This window comes from Cherax quadricarinatus, chromosome 49 (assembly GCF_038502225.1).
Source record: "Cherax quadricarinatus isolate ZL_2023a chromosome 49, ASM3850222v1, whole genome shotgun sequence".
In the NCBI taxonomy this organism is placed as follows: Eukaryota; Metazoa; Arthropoda; class Malacostraca; order Decapoda; family Parastacidae; genus Cherax; species Cherax quadricarinatus.
Window position 1 is genome coordinate 18,739,117 of NC_091340.1, and position 23,738 is coordinate 18,762,854.

General features: G+C 43.6%; 1 protein-coding gene across 2 annotated transcripts in view; it reads right to left on the reverse strand.

The window, feature by feature from the left end:
• Positions 1-234: 234 nt before the first annotated feature.
• LOC128697107 (organic cation transporter protein) overlaps positions 235-23,738 on the reverse strand; it is a 444,009-nt gene continuing 420,505 nt past the window's right edge. The window contains exon 10 of one of the 2 annotated variants that reach the window (XM_070095239.1): positions 235-1,380. In XM_070095239.1, the coding sequence (XP_069951340.1) occupies positions 1,172-1,380 (209 nt within the window). In that variant the 3' untranslated portion in view covers positions 235-1,171. The remainder of the gene's footprint in view (positions 1,381-23,738) is intronic. The other variant, XM_070095240.1, reaches the window with a different exon arrangement.

The window sequence follows — 23,738 nt, forward strand, 5'->3', positions numbered from 1 at the left end:
TTATCCATTGTTGACAGGAATATAATTGAATCATTGTTTTTCACAAAAGCATTTTAGAATATAAATACGTATATCTTTGTATTATACAAATTTTGATTCATTTATAATTAATGTTCTACTGTACAACTATGATATACTATTTCTTAGTATTAAGTAGAATGTAAGCCAATAATGTTAAGTTGGCCAATAATGCCAAGGCATAATAGAGGCTCTCTTTGAATTGCAACCCACTATTGTATATACACAATCTCAATGTACTGTTTGCAAAGACATTAAATAAATAAATAAATAAATAAATATGGAATTTGTGCATGGGGATCAACAACATCTAATCACCTAAAACCCCTAATAACCCAGCAAAAGGCAGCAGTAAGAATGATAACAAATTCCCACTCCCGCCAGCATACTCAACCAATTTTCAAAAGTCTGAATCTGCTTACCATTAAGAACATCCATACTTATTCATGTGCTTACTACATACACAGAACAATACACGCAAATATAAACCCTCCACTCAAACTTCTCACCAACTTAAACAGGACACATGACCACAACACAAGACACAGATCTCTTTTTGATATACCTCGTGTCCGTATCATACTATATAAAAACTCTATGCACATAAAGGGCCCTAAAATATGGAATTCATTACCAGAATATATTAAAGTAACCCAGTCTGAAAATCAGTTTAAGACTCTTCTCAAAAGCCACTTAATCACCATAGACTAAATGCTAAATATTCAATACACACATACTCACCTATGTACTCCCACATCATAACTTCAACAATCACTTTGAACCTTTTATCCATTGTTGACAGGAATATAACTGAACCATTGTTTTTCACAATAAGCATTTTAGACTATATGAATATATCCTTTGTCTTATACAAATTTAATTCACTTATAATTAATAACCTACTGTTCAACTATGAAATAATTACTATCCTACTGTACAACTATGATATAATCCTTAGTGTTAAGTAGTCTGTAAGCCAATAATGTTAAGTTGGCCCATAATGCCTAGTCATAATAGAGGCTCTCTTTGTATTGCAACCCACTATTGTAAATATAAAATCTCAGTGTACTGTTTGCAAAGACATAAAATAAATTAATAAATGATAATAAGAAAATAGATTATTTTAATCTGTGAGCATTTAAAATTTGCATAATTAATAAATAATATGGTAATCACTCACCAGAGAAGCAATGAATGGTGCTAGAATACCACCAAGACGAGAACACATGGTACAAGTACCAACTCCAACACTGCGGTATTCAGTTGGGAAGATCTCAGCCGAGTAGATGAACAGGATGGCAAATGCTGCTGTGATTCCAAACTTACCCAACAACGTCGGAACAACTACCAGCCAGTAATTACCTTTATAAAGAATGGGCAGAAAAAAGAGGGATTACACAAGTACAAGATAACAAAAGATTTCGTTCGGATTTTTAACCCCGGAGGGTTAGCCACCCAGGATAACCCAAGAAAGTCAGTGCGTCATCGAGGATTGTCTAACTTATTTCCATTGGGCTCCTTAACCCTTCAGAGGGCAAGGCAGTCTAAAGTGTGAATTTGAAATTGATTTCCTATGAGGGGATAGAGCCACTCAATGTAAGGTCACTGAGACCATCCAAACAGAGTTGTCCCGCAGGATGCGACCCACACCAGTCGACTAACACCCAGGTACCTATTTGCTGCTAGGTGAACAGGACAACAGGTGTAAGGAAATGTGTCAAAATGTTTCCACCCGCCGGGAATCGAACCCGGGCCCTCCGTGTGTGAAGCGGGAGCTTTACCCACCAGGCCACCGGGCCACAGAGGCAGTAATGTATTACAAACTTGTAACTTTGTTTTCTACCTACCAAATTTTTTGTTCCATGTAAACTACATTATTTGTACCTTATAAGGAAATAAAAAAAACTATTGTTCTCTAGGTAATGTAAATATTAATCATTCTTCTTATCTCTATTGAGTTTAAATTAGCATAGTATAAATATACACAGGTAAATGAATTGCATTGTTCTACCTCCATTATAGACAAAAATGTTCTCTGGTAAAGAAGCCATCAACAATATAATCTCCATAGCCATTATTGGGCGAATTTGTAATAAGAAATGAGGCTTCAATAATTTCTTTATATAATGCATCAGAGTGTTATCAAGAAAGTTAGAAGTCATATAATCAGCCACAGAGAAGTGTTATTTAAGAAATTATTACTCAAAATTATTTGTTCTGAACAACAGTAAATATTATCTGGGGATTTTGTAGATATTTGACAATGAATATCACACACACACACACACACACACACACACACACACACACACACACACACACACACACAATGGATAAGAGAATACCTGACAGGGAGGCAACAACGAGTCATGGTACGTGACGAGGTGTCAGAGTGGGCGCCTGTGACAAGCGGGGTTCCACAGGGGTCAGTCCTAGGACCTGTGCTATTCTTGGTATATGTGAACGACATAACGGAAGGGATAGACTCAGAAGTGTCCTTGTTTGCAGATGATGTGAAGTTAATGAGAAGAATCAAATCGGATGAGGATCAGGCAGGACTGTAGTTTACCTTGAGTTTACCTGGAGAGAGTTCCGGGGGTCAACGCCCCTGCGGCCCGGTCTGTGACCAGGCCTCCTGGTGGATCAGAGCCTGATCAACCAGGCTGTTGCTGCTGGCTGCACACAAACCAACGTACGAGCCACAGCCAGGCTGGTCAGGAACCGACTTTAGGTGCTTGTCCAGTGCCAGCTTGAAGACAGCCAGGGGTCTGTTGGCAATCCCCCTTATGTATGCTGGGAGGCAGTTGAACAGTCTCGGGCCCCTGACACTTATTGTATGGTCTCTTAACGTGCTAGTGACACCCCTGCTTTTCATTGGGGGGATGTTGCATCGTCTGCTAAGTCTTATGCTTTCGTAGTGAGTGATTTTCGTGTGCAAGTTTGGTACTAGTCCCTCTAGGATTTTCCAGGTGTATATAATCATGTATCTCTCCCGCTTGCGTTCCAGGGAATACAGTTTTAGGATCCTCAAGCGCTCCCAGTAATTGAGGTGTTTTATCTCCGTTATGCGCGCCGTGAAGGTTCTCTGTACATTTTCTAGGTCAGCAATTTCACCTGCCTTGAAAGGTGCTGTTAGTGTGCAGCAATATTCCAGCCTACATAGAACAAGTGACCTGAAGAGTGTCATCATGGGCTTGGCCTCCCTAGTTTTGAAGGTTCTCATTATCCATCCTGTCATTTTTCTAGAAGATGCGATTGATACAATGTTATGGTCCTTGAAGGTGAGATCCTCCGACATGATCACTCCCAGGTCTTTGACGTTGGTGTTTCGCTCTATTTTGTGGCCAGAATTTGTTTTGTACTCTGATGAAGATTTAATTTCCTCGTGTTTACCATATCTGAGTAATTGAAATTTCTCATCGTTGAACTTCATATTGTTTTCTGCAGCCCACTGAAAGATTCGGTTGATGTCCGCCTGGAGCCTTGCAGTGTCTGCAATGGAAGACACTGTCATGCAGATTCGGGTGTCATCTGCAAAGGAAGACACGGTGCTGTGGCTGACATCCTTGTCTGTGTCGGATATGAGGATGAGGAACAAGATGGGAGCGAGTACTGTGCCTTGTGGAACAGAGCTTTTCACCGTAGCTGCCTCGGACTTTACTCTGTTGACGACTACTCTCTGTGTTCTGTTAGTGAGGAAATTATAGATCCATTGACCGACTTTTCCTGTTATTCCTTTAGCACGCATTTTGTGCCCTATTACGCCATGGTCACACTTGTCGAAGGCTTTTGCAAAGTCTGTATATATTACATCTGCATTCTTTTTGTCTTCTAGTGCATTTAGGACCTTGTCGTAGTGATCCAATAGTTGAGACAGACAGGAGCGACCTGTTCTAAACCCATGTTGCCCTGGGCAAGGCTACAAGCCTGGTCCAGAAACTGGCTCCTTGAGTTTAACCCTGCCAAATGCAAAGCCATGAAGATTGGGGAAGGGCAAAGAAGACCCCAGACAGAATATAGTTTAGATGGCCAAAGACTGCAAACCTCACTCAAGGAAAAAGATCTGGGGGTGAGTGTAACACCGAGCATATCTCCTGAGGCGCACATCAATCAGATAACTGCTGCAGCATACGGGCGCCTGGGAAACCTACGGATAGCGTTCCGATACCTCAGTAAGGATTCGTTCAAGACTCTGTATACCATTTACGTCAGGCCCATACTGGAGTGTGCAGCACCAGTTTGGAATCCACACCTAGTCAAGCATGTCAAGAAATTAAAGAAAGTGCAAAGGTTTGCAACAAGACTAGTCCCAGAGCTACGGGGATTGTCCTACGAAGGAAGGTTGAGGGAAATTGGCCTGACGACACTGGAGGACAGGAGGGTCAGGGGAGACATGATAACGACATAAAATACTGCGCGGAATAGACAAGGTGGACAAAGACGGGATGTTCCAGAGAAGGGACACAGACACAAGAGGTAACAATTGGAAACTGAAGACTCAGATGAATCAAAGGGATGTTAGGAAGTATTTCTTCAGTCATAGAGTAGTCAGGCCGTGAAATATCCTAGAAAGAGACGTAGTGGAGGCGGGAACCATACATAGTTTTAAGGCAAGGTATGATAAAGCTCATGGGGTAGGGAGAGAGAGGACCTAGTAACAATCAGCGAAGAGGCGGGGCCAGGAGCTATGAATCGACCCCTGCAACCACAAATAGGCTAGTACAAATAGGTGAGTACACACACACACACACACACACACACACACACACACACACACACACACACACCTGACAGGGAGGCAACAACGAGTCATGGTACGTAATGATGTATCACAGTGGGCACCTGTGACGAGCGGGGTCCCACAGGGGTCGGTCCTAGGACCAGTGCTATTTTTGGTATATGTGAACGACATGACGGAAGGGTTGGATTCAGAAGTGTCCCTGTTTGCAGATGATGTGAAGTTAATGAGGAGAATTAAATCTGATGAAGACCAGGCAGGACTTCAAAGAGACCTGGACAGACTGGACACCTGGTCCAGCAAATGGCTTCTCGAATTTAATCCTGCCAAATGCAAAGTCATGAAGATAGGGGAAGGGCACAGAAGACCACAGACAGAGTATAGGCTAGGTGGCCAAAGACTGCAAACCTCACTCAAGGAGAAAGATCTTGGGGTGAGTATAACACCGAGCATGTCTCCGGAAGCACACATCAATCAGATAACTGCTGCAGCATATGGGCGCCTGGCAAACCTGAGAACAGCATTCCGATACCTTAGTAAGGAATCATTCAAGACACTGTACACCGTGTATGTCAGGCCCATACTGGAGTATGCAGCACCTGTTTGGAACCCGCACTTGATAAAGCACGTCAAGAAACTAGAGAAAGTACAAAGGTTTGCGACAAGGTTAGTTCCAGAGCTAAGGGGAATGTCCTATGAAGAAAGATTAAGGGAAATCGGCCTGACGACACTGGAGGACAGGAGGGTCAGGGAAGACATGATAACGACATATAAAATACTGCGTGGAATAGACAAGGTGGACAAAGACAGGATGTTCCAGGGAGGGGACACAGAAACAAGAGGCCACAATTGGAAGTTGAAGACACAAATGAGTCAGAGAGATAGTAGGAAGTATTTCTTCAGTCATAGAGTTGTAAGGCAGTGGAATAGCCTAGAAAATGACGTAGTGGAGGCAGGAACCATACACAGTTTTAAGACGAGGTTTGATAAAGCTCATGGAGCGGGGAGAGAGAGGGCCCAGTAGCAACCGGTGAAGAGGCGGGGCCAGGAGCTAGGACTCGACCCCTGCAACCACAAATAGGTGAGTACAAATAGGTGAGTACACACACACACACACACACACACACACACACACTCTCTCTCTCTCTCTCTGAAGTGTCCCTATTCGCAGATGATGTGAAGTTGATGAGAAGAATTAATTCGGATGAGGATGAGGCAGGACTGCAAAGAGACCTGGACAGGCTGGACATGTGGTCCAGAAACTGGCTTCTCGAATTCAACCCTGCCAAATGCAAAGTCGTGAAGATTGAGGAGGGGCAAAGAAGACCGCAGACAGAGTATAGGCTAGGTGGACAAAGACTACAGACCTCACTCAAGGAGAAAGACCTTGGGGTGACCATAACACCGAGCACGTTACTGGAGGCACACATCAACCAAATAACTGCTAGGAGCTAGGACTCGACCCCTGCAACCACAAATAGGTGAGTACACACACACACACACACACACACACACACACACACACACACACTCTCTCTCTCTCTCTCTGAAGTGTCCCTATTCGCAGATGATGTGAAGTTGATGAGAAGAATTAATTCGGATGAGGATGAGGCAGGACTGCAAAGAGACCTGGACAGGCTGGACATGTGGTCCAGAAACTGGCTTCTCGAATTCAACCCTGCCAAATGCAAAGTCGTGAAGATTGAGAAGGGGCAAAGAAGACCGCAGACAGAGTATAGGCTAGGTGGACAAAGACTACAGACCTCACTCAAGGAGAAAGACCTTGGGGTGACCATAACACCGAGCACGTTACTGGAGGCACACATCAACCAAATAACTGCTGCAGCATACGGGCGCCTGGCAAACTTGAGAATAGCGTTCCGATACCTTAATAAGGAATCGTTCAAGACACTGTACACTGTGTATGTTAGGCCCATACTGGAGTATGCAGCACCAGTCTGGAACCCACACCTGGTCAAGCACGTCAAGAAGTTAGAGAAAGTACAAAGGTTTGCAACAAGGCTAGTCCCAGAGCTCAGGGGAATGTCGTATGAGGAAAGGTTGAGGGAAATCAGACTAACGACACTGGAGGACAGAAGGGTTAGGGGAGACATGATAATGACATACAAGATACTGCGGGGAATAGATAAGGTGGACAGAGATAGGATGTTCCAGAGAGGGGACACAGAAACAAGGGGTCACAACTGGAAGCTGAAGACTCAGACGAGTCACAGGGACGTTAGGAAGTATTTCTTCAGTCATAGAGTCGTCAGGAAGTGGAATAGCCTAGCAAGTGAAGTAGTGGAGGCAGGAACCATACATAGTTTTAAGAAGAGGTATGACAAAGCTCAGGAAGCAGAGTGGGAGAGGACCTAGTAGCGATCAGTGAAGAGGCTGGGGAGCTTAGTCTCGACCCCTGCAACCACAATTAGGCGAGTACACTTAGGTGAGTACACACACACACACACACACACACACACACACACCCACCCACCCATATATACAGACTCAGACACACACACTCCCCCCTCCCCACCAACCTCTCACTCCTTCCCCTGATGAACCCCCTCTCTGTCACCCTCCTCCTCCCCACCTCTCCCTCCTTCCCCCCTCTCCCTCTCCCATTCACCCCCTTGCTTTTCCCTCCTTCTCACTCCCCATATTCCCCACTAAATTCCCCTCCCCACCCCTCTCTCCCATATAGCCACTGTCCACAGTTCCTCCTCTACCTTCCTTCCCCCCACACTCTGACAAACACACAGAATTACGTAAGTTTTCCATTCTGAGGCAATCAAAATAAAAAAAAATGGGTTGCCAGAGAGCAGGAAGGAAAACCAAGGGACAGGAGGATGAATCTACAAAGGAAGATTGGGCAGCAGAGCTCACAAGAAGGGAACATGAATGGGAAAAGAAACTAGAAGAACTTAGTATGAGAATGGAAGAGAGGATAGATATGGAAAGCAGGAAGTGGGAGATGCAAGTCATCAGAGAGTGCTACCTCAGTCACAAATTAGGGGACTGTAGGGAAGGAGCAAAACTGCATATAGAAGCTCTATCAGAGGGGACTGTAGTAAATGAAAGAGCTAAGCTATATGTGGACGCTCTAACAACCCACAGCAGAGCCCAGGGAAAGCCGAGAAGGAAAAATGACAGGCCACAGAGCCCAAGTACAATAGATAGTGAAACTGAAGAAAGGAAAGCTGCAATGGAGGAAAGTAAATTGAATGAGTGGATACACAAGGATATGCAGTGGGAGAATGAAAGGGAGAGGTCAGTCTTTGTGTATGGGCTCCAGGAAGTTGAAGGGGAAACATATGAAGCAAGAAAACAAGGAAAAAAAAAACAATTGAAAGCATCATAAAAGCAATAGGAGAAGATGACATGACCCAGCTGGAAAATTTTCGGAGAATAGGGAGGTTTGCAAGAAGAAGAACCCGGCCAATGAAAGTGACTTTCAAGGCAGAATTGACTCAGAACAGGATCCTGCAGGAGAAAGCAAGATTAAGGGACATCCCGGCATACAGGAAGGTGTATCTCGACCGCGACAGAACATGAGAAGAAAGGCAGAAACTGAGAGAGATGGTACAAAGGCGAAAGGAGGAAAGAGAGGGGATGGAGGAGACAGACAGGAGATCCCAGACCCAGGAAGAAGATCAAATACAGCCTTCCTCACAACTTCCTATAGAAGCCCCCCAACCAGGTCAACCCCAGTGAAACCAAACATTCTAAACCAAAACACCAATGCCACATCCAATGCCCCCCCCACTGCATTACAAACTCCACTCCCACAGCAACCACCCATAGTTCCTTATCAGGTCTCCCACTTCCTCAACCCCAATATACCTCCCAGACCACAGTCTTAGAAAAGAAGTTGAAGGTGTGGTATACAAATGCAGATGGAATAACAAATAAGTGTGAGGAGTGGCATGAAAGAATCAAGGAGACATCCCCAGACATAATAGCACTCACAGAAACAAAACTCGCCAGCATAATAACAGATGCAATCTTCCCATCCGGATATCAGATCATCAGGAAAGACAGAGGGAGGAGAGGGGGAGGAGGAGTTGCACTGCTTATTAAAAACCAGTGGGGTTTTGAGAAAATGGAAGGAATGGATGGCATGAGTGAAAGGGACTACTTATTAGGAACAATCCAGTTTGAGGGACATAAGGTGATAATTGCAGTAATGTACAACCCACCACAGAACTCCAGGAGGCCAATAGAAGAATATGATGAGAGCAACAGAGCAATGGTCGACACACTAGCCGAGGTGGCCAGAAGAGCACACATGGGGGGAGCAAAGTTACTAGTTATGGGTGATTTCAATCACAAGAAGATTGACTGGGAAAACCTGGAGCCCCATCGGGGTCCCGAAACATGGAGAGCCAAGATGATGGATGTGGTATTGGAAAACCTCATGCATCAACATGTTAGAGACACTACCAGAGAGAGAGGTGAGGATGATCCAGCAAGACTGGACCTTGTATTCACCTTGAGTAGCTTGGACATCGAGGATATCATGTATGAAAGGCCCCTAGGAGCTAGTGATCATGTGGTTCTGTGCTTTGACTACATAGTTGAGCTTCAAGCGGAGAGAGTAGCAGGAATAGGATGGGAAAAACCAAACTACAAAAGGGGGAACTACTCAGGCATGAGGAACTTCCTGCAAGACATTCAGTGGGAGAGGGAACTGACAGGAAATCCAGTACAAGAAATGATGGACTATGTGGCAACAAAATGCAAGGAGGCAGAGGAGAGGTTTGTTCCCAAGGGAAGCAGAAATAATGTGAAGAACAGAATGAGTTCTTGGTTCACCCAAAGGTGTAGGGAGGCAAAAACTAGGTGTACTAGAGAATGGAAAAGGTACAGAAGACAGAGAACTCAGGAAAATAAAGAGATTAGCCGAAGATAAGAAGGGAGGCTCAGCGACAATATGAAAATGACATAGCATCAAAAGTCAAGTCTGACTCGAAGCTGTTGTATAGCCACATCAGGAGGAAAACAACAGTCAAGGACCAGGTAATCAGACTGAGGAAGGGTGATGGGGAGTTCACAAGAAACGACCGAGAGGTATGTGAGGAGCTCAACACAAGATTTAAAGAAGTATTTACAGTGGAAACCAGTAGGACTCCAGGAAATCAGAACAAGGGGGCACACCAACAAGTGCTGGATGAGGTACACATAACCAAGGAGGAGGTGAAGAAGCTGCTATGTGAACTTGACACCTTAAAGGCGGTGGGACCAGACAACATCTCTCCGTGGGTCCTTAGAGATTGAGCAGAGATGCTGTGTGTGCCATTAACAAAGATCTTCAACACATCCATTGAAATTGAGGTATGGAAGATGGGAAACGTAGTCCCAATTTTTAAAAAGGGAGACAGACATGAGGCACTAAACTACAGACCTGTATCACTAACGTGCATAGTATGCAAAGTCATGGGGAAGATCATCAGGAGGAGAGTGGTGGAGTAAATGAAAAGAAACAAGTGTATAACTGACAACCAGCATGGTTTCAGGGAAGGAAAATCCTGTGTCACAAACCTACTGGAGTTTTATGACAAGGTGACAGAAGTAAGACAAGAGAGAGAGGGGTGGATTGACTGCATTTTTTTGGACTGCGAGAAGGCCTTCGACACAGTTCCTCACAAGAGGTTACTGCAAAAGCTAGAGGATCAGGCACACATAACAGGAAAGGCACTGCAATGAATCTGAGAATACCTGACAGGGAGGCAACAACGAGTCATGGTACGTGACGAGGTGTCAGAGTGGGCGCCTGTGACAAGCGGGGTTCCACAGGGGTCGGTCCTAGGACCTGTCCTGTTTCTGGTCTATGTGAATGACATAATGGAAGGGATAGACTCAGAAGTGTCCTTGTTTGCAGATGACGTGAAGTTAATGAGAAGAATTAAATCGGACGAGGATCAGGCAGGACTACAAAGAGAACTGGACAGGCTACAAGCCTGGTCCAGAAACTGGGTCCTTGAGTTTAACCCTGCCAAATGCAAAGTCATGAAGATTGGGGAAGGGCAAAGAAGACCACAGACACAATATAATCTAGATGGACAAAGACTGCAAACCTCACTCAAGGAAAAAGATCTGGGGGTGAGTATAACACTGAGCATATCTCCTGAGGTGCACATCAATCACATAACTGCTGCAGCATATGGGCGTCTGGCAAACCTACGGATAGCGTTCCGATACCTCAGTAAGGAATTGTTCAAGACTCTGTATACCATTTACGTCAGGCCCATACTAGAGTATGCAGCACCAGTTTGGAATCCACACCTGGTCAAGCACGTCAAGAAATTAGAGAAAGTGCAAAGGTTTGCAACAAGACTAGTCCCAGAGCTAAGGGGATTGTCCTACGAAGAAAGTTTGAGGGTAATCGGCCTGACGACACTGGAGGGCAGGAGGGTCAGGGAAGACATGATAACGACATATAAAATGCTGTGCAGAATAGACAAGGTGGATAAAGACGAAATGTTCCAGAGATGGGACACAGAAACAAGAGGTCACAATTGGAAGTTGAAGACTCAGATGAATCAAAGGGATGTTAGGAAGTATTTCTTCAGTTATAGAGTAGTCAGGCCGTGGAATAGCCTAGAAAGTGAAGTAGTGGAAGTGGGAACCATACATAGTTTTAAGGCGAGGTATGATAAAGCTCATGGAGCAGGGAGAGAGAGGACCTAGTAGCAATCAGTGAAGAGGCAGGGCCAGGAGCTATGACTCGACCCCTGCAACCACAAATAGGTGAGCACAAATAGGTGAGTACACACACACACACACACACACACACATGCACACACACACACACACACACATACACACACACACACACACACACACACACACACACACACACACACACACACACACACACACACACACACACACACACACACACACTACCCAACCCACATGCCCCACACACTCTAACACTCCCCTCCCCCCTCTCTCTCTCCCTCTCTCTTTCTCTCCCTCTCTCTCTAACTCTCACTCAACCACACTATCTCTATCCTCCTTCTCTTTCTCTAACCCTCTAGCTCACAAACACACTCTCTGTCCCTCTCTATCATCCTCCTCCTATACCTCCTCCATCTCCCCCCCTCACCTCCTCTTCATTCTCCTCCTCCCTCTCCCCTCTCCTCCGAGGCCTGCAAGCACACTAAAGGCTGATCTTCCCCAACTCACATGCTCCACACGCTCTGACTCTCCCTTGCCCCCTCTCTCTGTAACTCACACTCAACCACACTCCCTGTCTCTCTTTATCCCACTTTCTCTCCCTCATCAATATTCCAATATTAACCATGACCTAAAATGCTTTCTTGATAGTTGTGACAGGACCCACAGTCATAACACCATAGACAAACATCTCTACGACATTCCCCGTGTCCGACTAAACCTTTACAAAAACTCAATGTATGTCAAAGGCCCTAAATTCTGGAACACTCTACCTGAAAACTCTAGAACACCAGACACATTCATCACCTTCAAAACTTCTGTTAGAAAACATCTTATTTCCCTGATACACCCCATCAACTAACTACATAAAAACCACCTGGTGGTCCACATTTACACTCACTCACTCACCCATTTGACTATAAGCACAGAAATATGTATCCTAATCTTAAAATAATGATTCCTTACTAGTCATAAGTTTGCCTGTGATACTCCAATATAGAAACTATGTATAGTACCAAAACAAAAACATTCACATTGCTAAACTCACAAACTAGCATTTGTCACTTAGTATTTAGTCAGTTTTCAGTCAAATTACTCCACAATTTGTTATAATTTAGGGTTAAGAATTAATCTAAGTTTGCCCGAAATGCCTAGCCATACTAGATGTTCTAGTGGCCCCCTCTGTAATTAGTATTTTACTACATGTAAACCGCACAATAACCAAAGTCTGTAAAGCCTGTATTGTAATCCTTATAGAGAATAAACTTTGATTTGATTTGATCTGATTTGATTTGATTTGATCATTTTCCTTCTCATCCTCCCTACTCCTTCTACTCCCCTCCCCCCATTGTTCTTCCCCCTGTCCCCCTTAGTCTTCCCCCCATCTCTCTTCCCTCTGCTGCTGTCCCCCCTCCAGCTCACTATCCTTTTCCCCTCACTGTCTCCTCCTCCCTTCTCCCCACAACAAACACCCCCCTCCACAGCACCCTTTGCATAAGCTCTTCCTTCTGTGAAAAAAAAAACCACAGGACACCAAAAACCTGGACAGAGAACCAGAGGAATGGTGGACGAAGTGAGTGGTGGACCTGGGAGAGAGGACTGGGAGACAGAGCTCATGCAAAAAGAGGAGGAGTAGGGGAGGAGGCTGAAAGAGATCAGCAAGAAAATGGAAAAGGAAATAGCTGAGGAGAGCAGGAAAAGGGAATTACAAATCACAGCAGCTGAAGCTAAGATACAGAGCTTAGTAGAAGAACTAAAGAGTCTGAAGCAGCCTAAAGAACCAAAGGACAGTACAGCCATGACACCAAGAGCTACTACATCAGTCACCGATGAGGGGATAGTATGGGACAAAGGAGATATGCTGTATGCAATGACCCTATCTAACCCAAGGGGGGCCTGGAAAAAGGCAGGGAGAACAGCAAGAACTAATGAGGGGACTAAAGTCAATGAAGGAGCTAAACTATACACAGAGGCTCTAACAGACAACTGCCATGTCCAGGAACAAATAAGCAGAGGGACACCAGATAGGGAAGAGACAGTAAGAAGCAATGCGTCAATGGCAGAAACTAATTTGATATCAGAGGATGCTCAGGGAAGCACAATGGGAGGATGAAAGGGAGAGGGCCATTTTTGTCTATAGGCTCCAAGAAGTAGATGGGGAAACTTACGAGGTAAGGACACAGGAGGAGAAAAAAAAATGATTGAAAGCATCATGAAAGCAATAGGAGAGGACAACATGACTCAGCTGACAAATTTTCAGAGAATTGGGTGGTTTGCGAGGGGAAAAAAGTGTCCAGTCAAAGTGATTTTCAAGGCAGAGTCAGCTCAAAACCGGATCCTGCAGGAGAAAGCACACCTAAGGGACACTCAGGTGTTCCAGAGTGTGTACCTCGACCGAGACAGAACACAAGAAGAAAGGATGACACTGAAAGAGAGGGTGCAACGTCGCAAGGAGGAATGGGAGGCAAGGAAGATGGAGAGCAGGAGATATCAGATCCATGTGGAAGAACAAACACATCCCCCTCCAGTACCACCCACAGAAGGAACACAACCATGGCAATCCCAAAGCAATCAAACGACCTAACCCAAAACCCACTCACTGCACCCTCTGCCCCATCCCCCTCAGCACAAACCTTACCCCCACAGAAACCCTCAGTAACCCACACATCCCCCTCTGCATAAACCCCACCCCCACAGTAACCCTCAGTAACCTTTACATCCCCTTCAGCTCAAACCCCACCCCCACAGAAACCCACAGCAACTCACACACTGTACCCTCTATCCCCATCCCCCTCATCACAACCCCCTCCCCCATTGTAACCCCCCATAGGCCCTCTTCCCCCATCTCCCTCACCACCACCCCCATCTCCCTCACCACCACCCCCATCTCCCTCACCACCACCCCCATCTCCCTTACCACCACCCCCATCTCCCTCACCACCACCCCCACCCCCACCCCCACTGAAACCCCCCATAGGCCCTCTGCCCCCACACCCCACACCAACCCCCTATAGGACCCTGCTCCCCCTAACCGACCTCTCTCTCCAGACCACAGTTATTGAAAAGAAGTTGAAGGTTTGGTACATGAATGCGGATGGAATAATGAATAAATGTGAGGAGTGGCACGAAAGAATCAAGGAGTTGTCCCCAGACATCGTAGCGGTTACAGAAAACGAAACTCACTGAGATAATAACAGATGCAATCTTCCCACCCGGATATCAGATCCTGAGGAAGGATAGAAGGAGCAGGGAGCAGGGGGGGGAGGAGGGGTTGCACTACTAATATAAAACCGGTGGGGTTATCAAGAAATGCAAGGTATGGACGAGATTGGAGAAAGAGATTACATAGTAGGTACAGTTCAGTCAAGGGAACACAAGGTAGTCATTGCAGTTATGTATAGCCCACCACAGAACTGCAGGAGGCCAAGAGAGAAAAATGATGAATGCAACAGAGCAATGGTGGACACTCTAGCTGAGGTGGCAAGAAGGGCCCACTCAAGTAGAGTGAAGTTACTGGTCATGGGCGACTTCAGTCACAGGGAGATTGATTGGGAAAACCTGGTGCCACATGGGAGTCCCGAAACATGGAGAGCCAAGATGATGGATGTGGTGCTGGCAAATCTCATGCACCAACATGTTAGGGATACTACCAGAGAGAGAGGGGAGGAGCACATCACATATGAAAGGCCCCTTGTAGCTAGAGACCACGTAGTTATGAGCTTTGAATACACCGTGGAGCTAAAAGTGGAGAGGGTAACAGGAGTAGACGTCACCACTACCAGACACCCTTGCAGGATGTAATATTCCAAGAGGGTACCTAGACCTAACCACTACCAGACACCCCTGCAGGATGTAATATTCCAAGAGGTTACCCAGACATCACCGCTACCAGACACCCATACAGGATGTAATATTTCAAGAGGGTATCTAGACCTCACCACTACCAGACACCCCTGCAGGATGTAATATTCCAAGATGGTACCTAGACCTCACCACTGCCATACACCACTGCAGGATGTAATTTTCCAACAGGGTACCTAGACCTCACCACTACCAGACACTCCTGCAGGATGTAATATTCCAAAAGGGTATGTAGACCTCACCACTAACAGACACCCCTGCAGGATGTGATGTTTGTATGCATGTTTAGGATGTATGTTTAGATGGGACTCAGAGGTGTAGAGGGAAAGTCAACGAGAAGAGGAGGAGAGGGAGAGGTCAGTCTTTATCCATGGGCTCCATTAGAGTGAAGCTATACAGTGAAAGATGGCAGAGAGAGAGAAAGAAGAGATTAAAAATATCAGCAAACAAACGGGAAAGGAGGACATGACTAAGTTGATAAATTATCAGAGAATAGGGGGATACTTGAAGGGAAGAAATCGGCCAATCAAACTGATTTTCATGAATGCAACAGTGTGGAACAGGATCCTGCAGCAGAAGCCACAGTTAATGGAATCAGCAATATACCAATATACCTAGACTGCAAAAAAATGAGAACAGAAAGTCAGAAGCTGAGAGAGAGAACACAAAGTCAAAAGAGGGAAGAAAGAGAGACAACCTGAGACAACTGCAGAAGCGAACATAATCACCCAAAGGGCCACCCACAGAGCCCCACAAACAAGCGATTACCCCAAAACAAGCCAAAATCCACACTTACTTAACCTGACACCAGTCACTTAACACTACTGTTACAGCAATCTTAACCTGAGCCAATGACATAACACTAGTTTTACAGTGATCTTAACCTGACAAAAGTAGCATAATATTAGCCTGACATCAGCTACATAACACTAGTGGTACAGTTTTGCAGTAATCTTAACCTGACACAGTGACATAACATTAACCTGACAATATCACATAACATTAGTAGTACAGTGATCTTAATCTATCACTAACCACACAACACTAATTTTACAGTGATCTTAACCTGAAGCCAGTGACAACATTAGCCTGACTATAAGGTACCTATTTCGGTATATACAGTGGAACCCCGAATATCAATCACATCGTTTATCAGCTAGTTCAAATTTAGGCCAGTTTTTGGGCAGAAATTTAGCTCCATATTTTGGCCCGTTCCTCGTAAATCGTCCGTACTATACACTTCAGCCCACTTCCCGCTGGCACGCCACTGCGTAGGTGAGTCAGTCCCCTTGTGTCTCTCGGTGAATGAGCATATAGTACGCATATTCATCCAAACATTTCCTTAAAATCCATTGTTTTTTGTGCTTGTTTATTAAGTGCAATTGTGAAATAAACCACCATGGGCCCAAAGAAACTTCATAGTGTCAGCCCTTTGGTTACAATATAAAACGCTTAGATAGGAACAGAAAGGGTGGTGGAGTATGTGCCTACATTAGAAATGACTTAGCTTACAACCCAAGACCTGATTTAAATAACAATAAACTGGAGAATCTATGGTTTGAAGTGCTGCTTCCCAAGACCAAACCCATCTTAGTAGGAACTAGTTACCGCCCTCCTACCCAGGACCAGTTCTTAGAAGACTTTTCCAGAGTCTTGTCCGGAGTTGAAAACAATTGCGAGACAATAATACTGGGCGTCTTCAATATCTGTTTTCAGCAGCAAAATAACCGGCTATGCAAAAGGTATAAGCAAATTCTAGGATTAAATAGCTACACCCAACTAATTAATACACCAACCCGGATCACACAGTTCTCAGCCACCCTAATTGACCACATACTTTGTAACTGCGCTGAGAACATTAGTCAGTCAGGCGTCATTACCACAGGTCTTAGTGATCATTTCATCATTTACTGCACCAGGAAAATCACTAGGGATAGGATAGGCCTACACAGGACAATAAAAATGAGGTCAACTAGAAACTACAGTAAAGAAACACTGGTAAATAGGCTACACAATTGTGACTGGACAGAGATGACAAGTTGCACGGACGTAAACGATGCCTGGGAAAAATTCAAAACAATGTTCACTACCATTCTTAATAATATTGCACCAGTTAAAGAGGTTAGGATTAAACGAAGAACTGAACCCTGGATGACTACTGAGATATTAGATAATATGAAATTCAGAGACCAGCTGCTAAAAAGATTTAAAGCAAACAGACAGGATATTGCAGCACTAAATGAATTCCAAAGGGTGAGGAACAGAGTACAGAGGCTTATAAAAGGAGCAAAGGCAAAGCACTACTGCTCAAAAATTGAAGAGTATAAGCATAACCCCAGAAAGCTCTGGCAACAACTAAAACAGTTGGGGTATAGCCATAAGCCAGTAGATAGGTCTAACATAGTACTCACTATCGATAATGAGGTATGCCACGAAACATCTAAGGTGGCAAATTGCTTTAATTCCTACTACACATCTGTTGCATCAACACTAGTAAGTAAACTACCAGCTGCATCAAATACCTTTAACACAGACTCTGATAAGTTTCAAACATACTATACCAATAAAGGGGTAACCCCAAACAGTTGTCAACTAGCAAGTGTATCTCATGACTTCATTCAAAAAGAACTAAGCAGGTTAAACCCAACTAAGAGCACAGGCCCTGATAACATCCCGTCTAAGTTCCTAAAAGATGGTGCTTCTGAACTGTCAATCCCTATTGCTCACATAATAAATCTATCAATCACCACTAATACCGTACCGGAGGGGTTCAAGGAGGCCAGAGTTACTCCTATCTTCAAGAAAAATAATATGTCTGATGTAAGCAACTATAGACCTGTTAGTATACTCAGTATAATATCTAAAATTCTGGAGAGGGCGGTGTATTCTCAAGTAGTTAAGTACCTTAATGACAACAGCATTCTCCATAGCTATCAATCGGGCTTTAGAAGATCCTACTCAACCGATACCTCCCTTATTAATCTGATGGATTACCTGAGAACTGAAATGTCAAAAGGGAACCTCATAGGTATGGTAACCTTAGACCTGCAAAAGGCCTTCGATACACAATATATTATGTAAGAAACTTCAAGCTATCGGTATAGGTTCTGTAGACTGGTTTAAGTCCTACCTTAGCAACAGGAGACAAATAGTCAAAATCAACAAAACGGAATCAGAACCCCTGCCGATAACATGTGGAGTTCCCCAAGGTAGTATTCTGGGTCCCTTATTATTCTTATGTTATGTCAATGATATGCCTATCAGTGTCAAGTGCAAACTCCTACTGTATGCAGATGACAGTGCTCTGTTAGTGACAGGTAAAGACCCACAAGATATTGCTAATGTTTTAACACTGGAACTGGAGTCCTGCAGCAAATGGTTAGTAGACAACAAACTATCATTACACCTAGGGAAAACTGAAGCCATTCTCTTTGGAACGAAACATAAACTGAGAAGGGTAAATAATTTTAATGTTCAGTGTAATGGGGAGTCCATCACTTTGGTTTCATCAGTAAAATATCTGGGAATCCCCTTTGACCCATGCATGTCAGGAGAATTGATAGGGAACAGTGTAGTAAAGAAAGCGAATGCCAGACTGAAGTTCCTGTATAGACAAGCACAGTGTCTACCTACTGAGGTTCGCAGGACCCTATGTCTAGCCCTTATACAATGCCATATGGATTACGCTTGTTCTTCATGGTACTCTGCCTTGACAAAAAAACTGAAAGATAGACTGCAAATCACCCAGAACAAAATCGTAAGATTCATCCTGAGGCTGGGACCAAGAGAACATGTAGGCCAGGATGAATTACAGCAGTTGGATATGCTGAATGTTGAAGACAGAGTAAAACAACTGAAGCTAAATCATGTTTATAAAATTGCTCACGAACAGTGTCCAGAATATCTTGCTGTCAATTTTGTCAAGGTTGGGAACCAAAGCAATCATAGTACTAGGGGGAGAGAGCACAACTTTGTAGTACCCACAGTCAGTGGCCAGGCGTCAAACACCTTTTATTGTACAGCAATAAAGGAATGGAACAGACTACCCGCACATGTCAAAGCCAGTCATAGCATGAACCAGTTCAAGAAGACTGCCAAAAAGTGTCTGATGAATGAAGCTACAGAAAGGGAGGGGAATGATTTTCTATTTTTTAGCTAAAATACGTGTAAATTTTACCTTATTCCTAGTAATGACCCTCGTATTGTAGATAGTCTTAATGACCCTCGTGTAGTAGATAGTCTTTTTAGTATGATAATAAGATGTTATCTTCATTGTAGAATAATAAGAAAATATTATAACCTTTATATTATAATAATAAGGTAAAAGGACCCCAATGGAAATAAGTCACTCTGTCTGACTTTTTTGGGTTATCCCAGGTTTTCTACACATATGCTGCTATGTATGATAATTCTATGTAACTGTATTTGTGTATACCTGAATAAATTTACTTACTTACTTACTTACTTACTAAAGAAAGTGAGAAACACGATACAATTGAAGAAAGAAATTGTAGCAAAGTACAAAAGTGGAGGAGGAAGAGAGAAGGAAGAATTTGCCTTTTTCAGTGATTCTAGATATGTACGATACTAAAGCAGCAGGAGTCGGTAAAGGCTATAGCTTCAGCCAGTGATAAAGTGTAGCATTAACAGTGTAGCAAGTAAGCTAAGTGATTAAGCGATAGAAAAAGGACACGAAACTAACTCCTCCAATGTTAATGGAGGTGTATAGCACCACTGACAACACCGCCGCCACCACCACCACTATATGGATTATGCTGCCAGTGGCCCTGATAACACAACGACAACACCACTACCACCAATTTTGACATACATAATGACATATATTATTCATTCTAGAGTTTATGTCAGGTTTCTATGTTATTTATATTGTTTATTATCTCATATTAGATCAATAGATAAATAAGCCGTAGAGTTGATATTAGCATCATGTTGAAGGAGTATCTTGTCATGCCTCCAAACAAACTCTTCTCCTTCCTGACTTCCATAAGCCAAGAAGAGTCTGCAGTAAAGGTATGTAATATTTATATTTATTTATATTTATCTCTCACTGTTTTCTGTATGTAAACTATAGTTAATCTTTAAAAAAATGTATTTTTTTTTTGTTAACATTTTTGGGTGTCTGGAATGGATTATTTGTACGTATTTACATTAATTCTTATAGGAAATATTGCTTCGAATTTAGGCCGACTTTCTGGAAGGAATTACAGCCAATATTCAGGGTGCCACTGTATTTGGAAAATAGTGATTCATTGTGTATTTTATTCATCTCTCTTACATCAGGTTGTCAAGTTATACAGAAGTTACTTTTCTCTTTTTGTATAACATAAGTAAATGAGAAAGTGGCATTATCAATTAAAATGCTTATCTTATTTTGACTTAAAAGTTAAATCTAATGTATTTTCCTTTATTTTTCTTTATTTTATTAATATGTTAAGAGGCTGCATAAATTCACCAAACATATTTTGCTATGTCTGCGGGCAATTCACCCCTTCAGATTCCCGGAGCAACATTAGTCCTTTATTGAAGCGCTGCTACTTTGCTTATTATGGTTGAAAACTTGGAGACCAGGACAAACCATTTGCACCACACAAAGCTTACAAGAGTTGCATCAGTAAGCTCCAAATGTGGTCAGTTGGAAAATTTAAATGTATGCCCTTTGGAGTACCAATGGTATGACGGGAGCAGATGAACCACCATGATGACTGACACTTTTGTATGACTAAAGTAGCAGGATTCAACAAGAAGATTAAAGATCACATAATGTACATAAAATATTCCTTCAGCAATAAGGCCTGTTCCACACTCGGAATATATTCTTGTACCTGTGCCACCTGAAACAGCAAATTTCATCAGTCTGAGGAGATGGAAGTAGACTATAAACCACCAACAAATGATGATCCCAAACCCTTCAACCAAGTTGAGCTCAATGACTTGGTGAGAGACCCTAACCTTCCAAAAGAAAGTGCATAGTTACTTGGCTCTAGACTGAAGGAACACAGGCTTCTAGCTCCTGGAACAACATTCGCTTGGTACCGTCAGTGTGAAGCGGAATTCACTCAGTTCTTTGACAAGAGGAATCTTTAGTTTTCTGTTCAAATATTTCTGGCCTTATTGAACACATGGGGATCTTATACAAAGAAGATGAATGGAGACTCTTCATCGATTCTTCTAAAAGAAGGAAACATAAACACATGCAGTTTAATGATCCTTTATTGACAACGTTTTGCCCACACAGTGGGCTTTTTCAAGTCATACACAGATCTGCGTATGAATTGAAAAAGCCCACTGTGTGGGCGAAACGTTGTCAATATGGGAAATCTGGAAAACAGACGGGACGTGCAACTATGACCACCCTAGAAAATGCCGTGCCCATATGACAACAGGAAAATGCAAACTCCCTTCCTGTAAGCTTTTTCACCCTGAACTGTGTACCTCTTCAGTACAGGAAAGACGTGCTATAACTTAAATTGCCAGGCACACCATCTAAAGGGGACAAAAAGATACAAAACATCCAGGCCATGGGAAAACCTGGTAGCCACAGCCACTCAAGAGGGAGAGGTTTTTTAGTGCCAGGAAGGAAAAAAAAAACTGGCAGGAAATGGCAGAAATCGTACACCAAATCCAGTCATTCCTGGAGTGGAACCACAGTCGATGGCCTCCACTCCAAACCAACAGATACAGATACTAATGCCGGAAAAAAAACCCCAGTACCAACAATACCACCAGTCCGATGACATTCTTCTTTGCAAATATACAGGGTCTAAATCCAGCAACAAACAACAAAATACCTTTCACCCGTGGACTGCTTGCAGAGGCAAAGGCAATGTTCGCGGCTTTCACCGAGACCCACATAAAGGATCACTTGGACAACGAAATATGGATCCCAGGTTACAACCTACACACATGTGACAGAGTGAACAGGCAAAAAGGGGGGGGGGGGTTGGCCTGTACATTGCAGAGTCACTTGTTTGCACAGAACTGCTTAATGCCTCAAATGATGTAGTGGAAGTTTTAGCAGCAAAGGTCGAGAACCAAAACCTAGTCACTGTGGTAGTCTACAAGCCTCCGGATGCAATATCCCAGTAATTCCAGGAACAGCTGTTAAAAATTGACCACTGTCTGGAAAATCTTCCAGCTCCTGCACCCAACATCTTGCTCCTGGGGGATTTCAACTTAAGGCACCTAAAATGGAGGAATATAGCAAATAATATTGTTGCAGTAATAACACCAGGAGGCAGCTCTGATGAAAACTCACACTCACACGAGCTTTTAAATCTCTGCACAAAATTCAATTTAAACCAGCAAATAATAGAGCCTACTAGACTGGAGAATACACTAGACCTCATCTTCACTAACAATGATGGTCTGATAAGAAATGTCACCATATCAAAAATAATATACTCAGATCACAACATAATTGAGGTTCAGACATGTATGCGTGGAGCCCCAGACCGACAAAATGAGACTAGTCACGAGGGAGCATTCACCAAATTCAGCTTCAATAACAAAAACATAAAGTGGGACCAAGTAAACCAAGTCCTAACCGATATAAGGTGGGAAGATATACTAAGCAACACAGACCCCAACTTATGCCTAGAACAGATTAACTTGGTGGCACTCGATGTATGCACAAGACTTATTCCTCTAAGAAAAAGGAGGAGTAGATGTAAATTAGAAAGAGACAGGCTCTCCCTTTACAGGAGACGGAAGAGAATAACAGAGCGGCTAAAAGAGGTCAATATATCCGAAATGCGTAGGGAGACATTGGTCAGAGAAATAGTAAGCATCGAACTTAAGCTAAAGGAATCTTATAGGAGTCAGGAATCGCGGGAAGAACTAAAAGCCATAAATGAAATCGAAAGAAACCCAAAGTATTTCTTCTCCTATGCCAAATCAAAGTCGAGAACAACGTCCAGTATTGGGCGCCTACTTAAACAAGATGGGTCCTACACAGATGACAGCAAGGAAATGAGTGAGCTACTCAAGTCCCAGTATGACTCAGTTTTTAGCAAGCCGCTAACCAGACTGAGAGTTGAAGATCAAAATGAATTTTTTATGAGAGAGCCACGGAATTTGGTTAACACAAGCCTATCTGATGTTATCCTGACGCCAAATGACTTCGAACAGGCGATAAATGACATGCCCATGCACTCTGCCCCAGGGCCAGACTCATGGAACTCCGTGTTCATCAAGAACTGCAAGAAGCCCCTATCATGAGCCTTTACCATCCTATGGAGAGGAAGCATGGACACGGGGGTCGTCCCACAGTTACTAAAAACAACAGACATAGCCCCACTCCACAAAGGGGGCAGTAAAGGAACAGCAAAGAACTACAGACCGATAGCACTAACATCCCATATCATAAAATATCTTTGAAAGGGACCTAAGAAGCAAGATCACCACCCATCTAGAAACCCAT